Below are 12,178 nucleotides of genomic sequence, written 5' to 3'. Positions count from 1 at the left end.
TTTATTTATTTTTCTAGATTTTTCGCTATCAAACAGCCGCAAGTCAATGTGGGGTGGAACGGCAGACTGACACGACTGACAGTTCCTTTCTTTTCAAAAATCTATTCGGAGGGAGGCAGAAGCTTTCGCTTTTCAGAGAAGCGGCGCGAAAAAGAGCGCGAGCAGCGATGATAAAAGTGCTGAAAGGGCGTCCGCTAATGCGCATTCTTTTCGGTGGGGCGGCATTACAAGGATGGTGCCGAATTCGTATACCCTGTACTATCAACTCGGGCTGCCGCCATTAGCCTTTTCACGTGGCTAGTTTCTTTTTCTTTCTCTCCAAATAAGTTCGGCTAAAGTTTTCGCCATCATGGCATTAAGATGTGTCCGTATCGTCGTACAAAGTGCGGCGTATCAGTGAGGGCCTTTCAGAGTACACAATTTTTTGAAGAAGACGTGCGAGGTTAACTCAATGTCCGTCCTTTGCTTGTCCGTCCTGCCTCATTATTTCCAGCGCTGTATTTTAAGCAGTTCGAGCGTTTTCGGTTCGATATGGTCTAGTACATTACATATGCTGACAGATACGAACCATCTCGTATTTTGTTATTATTATATTTTCTTAACGCTGTAAAGCGACCTTTTTTTTTTTTTTACAAGGCAGATATGGGTTGTCTTTTTCTATTTATATCTGCTAACAGTGCCGAACGAAGGCATTCCAGGCACGCCAGTTAGCAGATGTCTAATGGTATCCGTGAAAACGGAAGAGAGACGTCATCTCAAAGATGAAGAGCTAAAGCTTTGAAGAAACGCGATCGACAACGAATGCTGCTAGAATCAACGGCCGCCGCTTTCCGAATAACCAGTTCGTAGCTGCTTGCGCACGCACAAGAGTTGAAATGCTAATGACGTAAAGCTTTAATGCATGACGGTACTTCCTGTTTTTTTGCGCAGGCATCAATTATGCGAGTTAGCTCAATAAAAAAATTATGCGTGTCTGTTTGGATTCGATAATGAGTTTCACTGTTAATGGGGAACGAAAAACTAGGACAGGCAGAGATGTCAACTCGCTTAGATTAACCGGTGCGCTGCCCCAAACCGTGGAAAAGGATCGGGGAGTTTGACAGTGTTATCGTATCGGGGTTGTTCACGTGACGACATCACGAGCAATTTTGATGTGTGATTGGCAGCTTCCGGCTTTTCTGGAGATAAGCAGATTAAAATCAGAAAGAGCACCTTTATCTATGCTTTCTGTACTACAATATGGCGGCCACATTGCCTTCAGTGCATACTTCCTATAGGGTGCAAGACCGACGGGCTGTGACATTGTGCTCCGCTGTCTTCGTCTCTTTTTTTTACACCGATCATAAGAAATACGTGGGATGTTAGGAGACCACATTCCGTGCAATCATACACTTTTAAGCGAGACATATTACGCACACATATCGCAAGAGGATGGCGGTGTCTATTGCTGATGCAATCGTTCGTTGATCAGGACCTTCTTCATTTATTGCAATCTAAAAACAAAATGACACTATGTAGCCTTTTCACGATATCGTTTTTGCGAACATAAGTAACAAAAGCACCTATTCTACCAATCAGCTCCATCTGAATGTTCAGCACGTGCACTTACGTTAGAACTATCGACACTGTCAAGCATAAATTTCGCTTATGGATATACTGCAGCTTACAACTCAAGAGCGTTGCATGATAGCGCTTTTTTTTCTGCGTACCCTGGATGTCAACCTTGACCCGTTCACTAGTCTACAAAGTTCAGGTTAAATTTCCGTGTATAGTTGCCATCCACGGTGGTTTAGTGATTACTGTGATTGGTTACTTATCCGAAGGTGACGCAATCGAATATGTGCCGCAGCGACCCGCATTTTTGGTGGAGCCGAAAGTTATTGATTCCCGTGCACCTTGATTTAGGTGCACGTTGAAAAACCTCAGGCGATCGAAATTTCCGGAGCTCTCCGTTACGGCGTCTCTCATAATATCTTCTTTTTGAGACGTAAGATCCCAGCAATTATTATTATATCTTCTTATTTGGCTTGACCATAGCGCAGTCACTCGATAAACCTCGTTGCTCCTGAAATTGTGTGCATATAGTTACATGTAGTGAAGTTCGTTCACTGTTTGATGTGTGACTGCACAACTGATTCACTTGTAGCTGTTGGAAATGCTGTTCAGCCCTGCCGCGGTGCTCTATAGTGGCTAAGGTACTCGGCTGCTGACCCGCAGGTGGCGGGATCGAATCCCGGCTGCGGCGACTGCCTTTTCGATGGAGGCGAAAAGGCTCTAGTCTCATTTTGCAGCGCGCTGTGAGAGTGCGTGCGTGTTACTATTCGTGCTTGTGTTTGCGCATTCGTGTGCCTGGACGTCCCCAATAGTTGCTTACGTGACGCGTGATAAATCTTTTAGATAGCACTTTTCTAATTTATCGGCACAGTTATGCTGCGTAACTGTGACACTGCTGTTATACAGCCACCTAACACTTGACTTTTGGTGCAAGATAACGCCGTTATAGGCACACTAGGGTGTGAGAAATGCTTGCCAAGAAAACCGCGCACGTGCGCACCATGGCTGTATATTCACGCGCGTGTGCTCCGCTGGTGAACGACCACCTGTCCGGCGTCCCAAATTATACTGTGAGCGCCTGTACAGCGGTCCAAGAGTAAAGCGCGATGTGTTTGCTGCTGTTGAAATCGACGGTAAGGGCGACAGCGTTCTTGACTGCATGCATCTGGCAACCATTCACTAAGCTTCTGGTTCGCGGTGGTGCCGGCGTATATAGGGCTGCCTCTCGATAGCATATATCCGGACATATACCCTAATAGCTCTCGCACAGCCCGAGGCGATGACGATGATGTGTGAGGTTTAACATGCCAGAACCACTATATGATTATGAGAGACGCCGCATTGGAGGACTCTGGAAATTTTGACCACCTGGGGTTCTTTAACGTGCACCCAAATAGAAGCACACGGGCCTAGAGCATTTTCGCTTCCACCGAAAATGCGGCCGCCGCAGCCGGGATTCGATGCCGCGGCCTGCGGGTCAGCAGCCGAGTACCTTAGCCACTAGACCTACGCGGCGGGGCGAACCTCAGGCGAGGCTACTACTCTGGGATATGTTCAGGAATTGCGGGCAGTTCCCAAAGTTAACCAAAGATGAGTTGGACGCACTTTTGTGAAGTCTCATGTATGAACACAAGTTCTGGCCCTCCAGCGTGCTCGCGATGGGGCCTGCAGGACCTCTCTGGATGGGACCTCTCTGCCCCGTAGAGGGATAAGCCAGGTGGGGATTCAACCGCATTTGCTGGATTCAGAATGTTTTTTTCACTCACTCACTCACTCACTCACTCACTCACTCACCTGCCACGCCGTGCGAAGCGGCTGCGGCTGCGCGTCACGAAGTATCGCAGTGCTCCACCGGTGCCACCGCGAACCACAAACTGAGCAGTTGGTTACCAGATGCAGTCACCCTGCGTGCCATGCGCCCTCGCCCTCAGCAACGGCAGCCACGCGCTCCAAGTATATCGCGTGTCAAACGCCGAGTGCTTTTACTCTTCTTGTGCTCAGCAAGTATGCCGTGCCCATTCCCTCGTTGCCGCTATTCGGTTATTCCAGCGACGCAGGCGGTGCCACGTAGCCGTGCTCCGAAGCTGTCGCACGGTGATAAAACAGCGACGCACTTCAGTCTCTAAGTAGTCATAAACCAATGAACGCGTCTTCACGCTCTACGACGCTGACGTAAGCACTCGTGACATCATTGTCTCGTCCGCCATTTCGACCTTCACTGCGCCGCCTATAGTGGCAGGAATGGTCGAATAATGCCAAACATTTTGCCTTTTCCTTACCGCAGGTATCATAAGGCTTCAGGATTTTCTGAAAGAGGCCCGGGGCAATGATTGGCACATTCAGATGTACCAGTTCCACACTGGTCAGCCGTACCGGGACCTTTTCTGGAAGATCAAGAAGACAAAGGAAACACGGGTTGTGCTGGACGTCAAGAGGGAAAACCTTTTCACTGCCCTGAAACACGTGAGCGAGTGACATAGCCACCTATATTTTAAGCCACATTCGTTTGCTTTTGTAAAGGCCTCTAGGTCACTGAGTATTGTATGTGTTGTAGTACGCAAAGTGAGCAGCAGAAACAGTGTTGCAGGTAAATGTTATAAATACACACAGTGGTACCCACAAAAGACTAAATGCTTGTTTTTTTAAGCAGCACTATATTTTGCAACATGATGCCTTATTGATCGGGACGGACAAGCTATTTTCTTGGTAGTAAACAACATACGCTTGCAATTGATAGGGCGAAATGGTTCGGATAAGAATAATATTCCTTTCAAGAGCTATATGAATTTGTGACCTACGCATTCACCATCACTTCTTACAGCAAATGGCTGCTAATGTCACTGTGACTACGGTCGCAATGCGAATGCTGCGTTTTTTTTCCCGGTTACTACGGTTTAGCTAACGTCACATACTTAATCATTATCGACGGGTCGTTGTGGCTGTTTCCGGCCATCAAATGTGATAAGCAGGAAGAAGCAACCCGAAGTATTAGTCGTTTTAGTGCGGATCAATGATAGCTCTTTCCACTGACTACAAATCCAAGTACGGTTTGACGATCATACGGGCTACTTGCTGGATGTACAGTGGCGGTCAAAATTTTGCGGACCACGGGAGCGCGTGTCAAACATCCCCGAGGCGCCTTCTCACGGCTGATTGCGGAACTCATAACTGCTCAGTGCGCACGCCCCCCCCCCCCTCCCCCCACCGTTTTTTTTTCCCTGCCAGTCTGCTCATTGGCTTTCTTTATCTGTACGCACAACGGAACGCCAGAAGAAGCACGAGGCGTCTTCGTTTTGCATTCCTTCCTTCCTTCCTTCCTTCCTTCCTTCCTTCCTTCCTTCCTTCCTTCCCTTCCCTTCTTCCTTTCTTCCTTCCTTCCTTCCTTCCTTCTACCATGCCATTGCATCCCGATCGTGCGAGATTTTGCGACTTTCCTTATTTCAATTGGCGGTGTCTTCCTCAAAGCATCACGTAATTATTTACCGTAACGCGCGTTTGTGTAAGATTCGTAGACTCTACGCCAAACAGCAAAAATGTATTGAGTGCACACATACGCGCCTCTTGGCTGGGCAGGTGACGCATCGAAGAACGCATGACCACTTGTTGAAACGTTGGTTATAAGCGAAATACCGTGTTCAAGGATTTCTCATCTTGTCAAGCTTCCATTCTTCTCTAAACTTTTACCGCTTTTGAATCAACGAAACAAGGGTAAATTTAAGTGATCGTTTTGTTTTTCGTTAGGCACAGTATTAATTGGAAATAACAGATAACATCTTCACTGTGTGTTGTTCATAATAGTACCTCATTTGAAGTACCACGCAATGTGACATCTACTTAACTCGCTTTCGTCCTACTCTTAACTCTATGTTTTTTTTTCTTATTCCCCCTTTGATTCGTTCCTTTTTCTTTCCCCGAAAAAAATCTACAGGCGCAGCAAGTTGGCATGCTCACCGAAAGCCACAGCTACCTGATTACGTCTCTGGTGAGTACCACTTTAGTGCAGCGCGCCGTGCGTGTTGGAGCTTTCGCGTCATCCGCAAATCATATCAGCCTCGCGGGTGCCGGCTAGCGGAGCGCGCGCATGTTTGCGGTGTCCCGTCGCCCCCCCCCCCCCCCCCCCTGCTCCACCTTTCTTCATTCACCACGGGTCCCCGCCGCCTCACTTGGCTTGTTTCTTCTCCGCACCCCAATCTATTTGCACAGCGGTGGTTCTCACGCAATGCTTTCCTCTTTTGTTCCAAGCTCGCCACCTAGCTGCCTCAAATGGCAGCTTCTCACGTAGCGCCCCCACGCTGTTAAAGGTGGCTGCCTGGGCATCTTCTGTTAGCTCTCCAGAGCTTCCGAACGACTGCTTACGCCTCTCCTTCGTCTTTATTGAGTATTGAGTGTCTGTGCCCGTTTTACTTTACTTTTCAATACGGTTGGTTGGGCGAGTTGGCGACACATGATTGTTGGAAATCAGAGCGCTCTACGTATACACGCGCACAGGATTAGGTCTTGTCGTATGTGCCTGCGAAATCGTTTCACGTGTCAGTATATATTTCGCAGCTTTCCGAATAAACATTCAGGTGGTAGTAAGCGCTTGTCTCTGTCTATACTGTCCACGTCTACGTAGTGCGCTCTCATTTCAAACAGTCATGTATCATTTTACGTCAGGACTCTTTAGAGGGACACAGCGGCGTAACCAAGGGGCGTGTCCCCCCCCCCCCCCTCACACTGATTTTTTTTTTGCCATGACATAGAGAGCTGTAAACATTTCTGTCTACGTCCCTGGAGGGACACAATAGAGCGTGCTTGAAAATTAATTAACGATGCCGGAAACGTTGCACATGCTGCGAGAAGAACGAGCAAAAAAAATGTAGGTGGAGACACCACCTATCATTTCCCTCACTAGCTTGTCGTGACAACAGAGTTCAATGGTGTCTTTTAGGGCCCAGGACTCGCGTAATCATTCGTCGCTCCACTTGAGTTAACTACTGTGTTCTCAGGGGCACAATGTCTAAACATAGCAACTTCAAAAAAAAAACTATTCAATCAATCTGAACAAAACACGCAAGAAGACCTTGATATCCCTAACATCCAACTGACGTTCATTTGCTGAAGTTCAGGCATAAATTGAACGTCGCTTTTCAATTCCTCTTTCAATAATTAATGACAGTGGAACTAATGACAGTAGAGCTCCTTTAAGAAAAATTAATCTGTGTAGAGTGCTTTAATGTTTCACGGCAGTGCCCTTTAAAGCGTCTACTACTACCCCACTCCTATAACAACGTTTACTCCAGCCCCATCCGCTTCCCACCTGTCACTGACTCTGCGATCCCTAAAGAAGCGAGTGAGCGAGCTGATGACATTGTGTAGAATGTTGTAACTTTCAGAGCACACCGGTACAAAGCCCTTTTTTGTTTCAGAGAATAGCAAATAGAAATTGGAGTGACGCAGCAAAAACAGATTATTGAGTGTCTCTTTTTTTTATACCCTCCTTATTTCAACACCTTAACTCAACCCATAATGTAACTTTTTGAATTCTAAATAATTGCACGAATAGTGTTGAAGTGGATACTTTATAAAAGCACTAACATGTCTTACGTATCATTAAACGTACGCAGCCTATACCGTAGCAATGCGAAGCTATAGAAACGCAATCTACCCACAAAGATTGTTACAATGTTAATCAATCAAACGTATTGATGCTGTTATGTACAATATTCAAGTTTCCATGCATGGCACCCTGAATAGGATTAGTGCTTTTGTAGAGGTAGCGAAGCATCGCCATGTAAAATTCTATAGTCAGCTCGTCTGCAGTCAGTGATGAAGAGCTATCGACTAGTTATTGGTTGGCGTTTCGAAGTAGTTACTGTCACACTAAGAAAGCAGGCCAGTTAAGTGACTAATCAAATATGAGCGTGCGCTTAGGCTGACTTCCCCCTCCCCCACCTTCTAGGTTTGTGGATGGTGGTTAAAGTATTTGTTTAGACAAGAGGTCACGCCTACGCTAAGTCGATTTGGTTCAAGTGGATGTTCCAACTTTTCTCTTCTGCAGGTGGTACACGAAAAATAATGCTGTTTTATTTATTCATATACCCTAAGGGCTCATTTGGGCATTACATAGAGGGGGTAGTTACAATACAGCAGGGTTATGTGCAAAACACAAATATTTACACAGAACACGACGTTTAGTGATGTTGATATCAATGTACCCTTTGAAATCTATATTTAATCCACTGATTTTGTGAAAAGCTTTCACAATAAACGGATAAACAGATCATCTGAAGTTCTAGGAAATACACAAAGCAAATAACAATATATTTATTATTTTATGTTGCAGATAACAAACACTTTTTGGGCCTGTAGCCAAAGGCTAATTGAAGGTTACACAAAAAATAAATTATCTAAAAATCTTAGTCCAGCATGGAAATAAAAAACAGCAGTAGCAATAATTGCGTCAACATGATTTCTCAAATAGATAAAAATTAACTCGATAAATCAAGAACAGACATACACCATGGTACCGAAGAACAATCTAGAGACTGCATGCAAATACAGGAGAATAACTTTTTTAATTTAGGATGTGTGGTAATTGGTATGTGTTACGCTTGTTCAAGAAAAGAGGAAATATAAATATTGATCCAACTGTAATTATTAGATATATATCTTCTAGAATTATATATATATTTAATGAGCATAACAAAAAAGTACAACTTTTTTGTAACTTGGTATTACAATAGTATAGTGTTTCTCATTTACTCAGAATGATTGAGTGGAATTTTTTTTTTTACCGCAGGACTTGCACACGGTGGACTTGGAGGAATTCAAGTACGGCCAGACAAAGATTACTGGCTACCGATTGGTGGACGTGGACAGTCCGGAGCTGCAGGGATTTCTCAAAGACTGGGAGATCATCTCATCCAGGATGGACCGCAAGGCGCCGGTCCCACAGACCATTCGGGTACTCGTGCCAACGTCACTTTCATGCACGCATATACCGTAGTGTTATACGAAAAGAAAACTAATATACAAATATATTGACTAAGCAATCGGCCACTAAGCCTATCCCGGAAAAGCCGCACGTGTTGTTGTTGATGGGGATTATGATGATGATGAAAAACATTTAAATATAGAAGGTATCTACAGGGAGGGCTGAAGCGGTCCATAAGTGGCCGCCCCATACAAACACTAATGTCTGCGTATTTTATTTTATGAGTGTAGCATGTTATTTGATTTCTTTCCTATGACCACCAAAATGTGCACCGTTGGTGTACAGACAGACCATATTTCTGTGCAATAACAATTAACTCTTCCTTACACACTCTGTTCTAATCTTTTTTTTTTCTTACGCTGACATACTGCTAAACTACTATATTTTTGTACGAACACTGTGCGCCTGGTAACTTCATGTTTGCTACAAATATTCCAAACCACCCTCAGCAACAACGCCGACAGCTAACTTTTTTCCCAAGGTAACTTTGTTATTTCTTCAAATAGAGTATTGAAATAAAATGCAAAGGGTTCATGTATAAGCTTCTTAATAAACAGCCAGCCACGCATTTCATACTAACATGGTTCGCTTTGGACGCTTTCGTTCTGCGTACATCAGCCTGCTTTTCAGAACGTTTATAACAGCCAAAGATCTTGACTTTTTCTTGAAAACCAAATTCCATGTTGCAATTTTTATGGCAAAGTTTAAATTCACATGAATGCTATATTTTGAACTTGTTTGTTTAATTACATTAGCGTTCATTTTACAAATTTTTACAAGCCAAAAAATCGTCTGTGTGCGAAGTTCTCTTGACGTGCTAAGTAACCCTTAGGGAATCCTAATTAATACAGCAGTCGCGAATCACGCGCAAGCCAGCTAGAACACTTCGTTAGCGTTGGTACGCATGTTCGCTTAAGACTTCTGTCAAGTTGGCTGTCTTTGAGCCGGGTATACATTCCTGCAATATTTGCCGCTCGAAGTGAATGTCTTGCATCCTCAATAAATACACACATGATCACTGTAAAGAAAAGAAGACGACACTCTTATGACTGTAAATAATGGCCTTGTTTCGGGAAATGTATCGACTAGATTACTTTTCCGCTGCCGATTCAAGCAAGACAGCGTTGTGAACGCTCACCGAAAGCTTGTCAAACACGGTTGTAAACACGAGCTGGGACAACGAACTTCTATTTGTTACTCTGCGCTCATAATATATATATATACACAAAGAACGCATGAGCATTCAGTCACCGAAAAGCTTGATTTTGTAATGAAGTTTAATGCTGTGATTGTTGACACCTCATCACGAGAAATGTTGTTTAGAAAACAAAAGGCCCTACGGCACTAAATTATGGCGGCAGCTGTATAGTGCGGATCTAATTTAATCTCAGGAAAGAGATAAAAGGCAGTGAGCTTGGTGCAAGTAGGGAGGCGTGGGTACAGAAAAACAGGTAGTTGATAAGTTAGTTTTCTCATGTTCACTAATCGTTTCATTTTTCTGGCTAACGTAAAGCTGAGCTTGTACATGTTGCCTTCATACAGATGCTAAATCATGCTTGTTAGTGTGTGCTTATCAGCCAATAGCAACTCAATGATGAAGACAATGATCATTCCTGGTGATTTAAGATGTAAGTTCAAGGTATGGTCAGATGCTGCCAGATAACCAACTAGCAAATATTCGTGAACCATATACATACAGTTTCTTCATCGTACTATAGCACAATTAATCAAGGTAACGACAGAAAAGAAGACGAAGGTTGTCCCGTTTCATTGCGTTAATAAAGGTGAATTTAATATGAGAACACCAACTCGGCAGACGTTGAGCTATTTGAAAGCATATGACAGTTGCGCATTTTGTGTGCTTCACAGCTATTGTATGCGCATGGTCCCCTTGCCATTGTAGACAAAGGTTGGTTTCTTTCGACAGTGAGCTTACGAGGTCCTCCCTATATATAATCTGCTGTTTTGGTTCCAAAACGTCGAAACTTCGAGATCGTCACGGTTCTTTAAACTGTTCGAATTTTTGCTTTTAGCGCATTATTTCAGTCTCGTGTTCTGATTCAATGATAATACAAATCAACGTTATTGGCCAAGAACTTGCTTTCTATCTCATTTATTTCCAGAAATTGTGGTGTAGAGCTGGTCTACCATTCTGTTATCGTGTTCCAAAGCATTCCGTCGAAGTGTGGCTCCTTGGCTAGCTAGAAAAAAAAGTATAAAGACAGCGCACTAGAGCAGACGAAATTGTTGTAACCTGCGACATCCGATAGTCTTTGATGCTTCGAACGCTGAGCAAGCTTTTTTAAAATCTTATTCTTATGTGAAAAAACAAACAAACCAGGTATAGACTCGGTCTGACAAAGAAAACTTCTACATGACATTCAAGTCGCAAGTTACATTTGTTCGTCCAAAGCTGGCGCAAAACATAATGCTTATTACCTCGGTGAGGCCGCCTGTATTATTTTTCTGAACAGATGGATAAGAAAAAGCAACATTTCCTTGTTTTTCTCTAATTTTTTTTTCTTGGTGACCCAGTAACTGGCCGCTTCGAAACATCTGATGCACGGTTTCATTGGAAGCGCGAGTGCACGAAACTCGAGACAGTACCAAATTGAAAGCACCGGCTCCCGTTTCTTTTGCCCGTTGTGCGGAAATCTGCTGTTTTCGCAGTTGTGGAGAGGAATTCCCGTTTCTGTGGGGGAATCCTTGGGACTGAGAGTTTCGAAGTCCTTAGTTCGAAGCAGATTGGATTTCTCCAATGTAAGCGCCACACGTGCCTCCGCGAGCATAATGTCCAAAAAGCCCGCCAAAACAGGTGGTTGTGAGGGGATGTTAATTTATAAAATCGGGCATTACTTAGAAAATAAAGTTAAAAAACTGAATTGACTGGCGACCGTCTTATATATCAGCTCAGACAGAAATAATAGCATTCCTCAATATGTAATGATGAGCTACCTGCTGATCTCATTAAAGCGATAAGGTTAAGAGCTCATTTAACTGAAATTTCAGCGTGGCCTCTATGGTCCTGCGCGCAGAATTATCTTGTATGTGACCGAAAAAGAGAGAGAGATCAAATAAGTCAGTGCAATAAGCACAAACCAGCTAGTCTAGCAAAGTTTTTATCAAAGACTTGCCCTAGCGAAAAATTTAGGGCAGGTTTTGAAGATGGTATTCGTAAATGAATTCAAGCCCAGCTAAGTAAACACGAATGATCAGCTTTATGGCTTGTAGGAAGAAAGGAAGCAAAAACATTATGGGCTTGTAAATGCTTAAAAATGTGCTTTAGTAGAAGTTCATGCTTACAGATTGGGAATAGTTACTAGAAGGCGATATTTGCGGGGCTGGTTTTCCAGAAATGGCGCCAACAGCTTCTGTTCCTATGCGCATACAGACATAGCCACCATCGTTTACGATTGCGTAGCAGGCTCGCCTGTCATCTGCTTTTGGTCAAGCCCTGTGACGTTTGCATATCTAGTCAACTGCACTCTTTCCATTCAAACTCAGTTTACACGATCCATGGATGTCAATAATTCATTCGACTTTCCTAAAAGCCGTTTAGCTTGACATGCTTGGAAAATTTCAATAAAAACGTGGTATCAAATATTTATAAGAAACCCAGTAGGAGATATTGATCAGCGTTCAAGCTAA

The 12,178-nt window shown here is 43.9% G+C and overlaps 1 protein-coding gene across 1 annotated transcript in view; it reads left to right on the top strand.

Moving 5' to 3' along the window:
* The window catches only part of LOC142817739 (glutamate receptor ionotropic, kainate 2-like), a 333,822-nt gene that overhangs the window by 291,736 nt on the left and 29,908 nt on the right, over nucleotides 1-12,178 (top strand). Inside the window, exons 4-6 of the mRNA XM_075895249.1 lie at nucleotides 3,839-4,017; nucleotides 5,483-5,536; nucleotides 8,336-8,500. Of these exons, the coding sequence (XP_075751364.1) occupies nucleotides 3,839-4,017; nucleotides 5,483-5,536; nucleotides 8,336-8,500 (398 nt within the window). The remainder of the gene's footprint in view (nucleotides 1-3,838; nucleotides 4,018-5,482; nucleotides 5,537-8,335; nucleotides 8,501-12,178) is intronic.

The sequence above is a fragment of the Rhipicephalus microplus genome, chromosome 5, assembly GCF_043290135.1.
Source record: "Rhipicephalus microplus isolate Deutch F79 chromosome 5, USDA_Rmic, whole genome shotgun sequence".
NCBI classification, from domain to species: domain Eukaryota; kingdom Metazoa; phylum Arthropoda; class Arachnida; order Ixodida; family Ixodidae; genus Rhipicephalus; species Rhipicephalus microplus.
The sequence above is the reverse complement of the archived record's forward strand: the minus strand, read 5'-3'. Positions and strand labels throughout refer to the sequence as shown.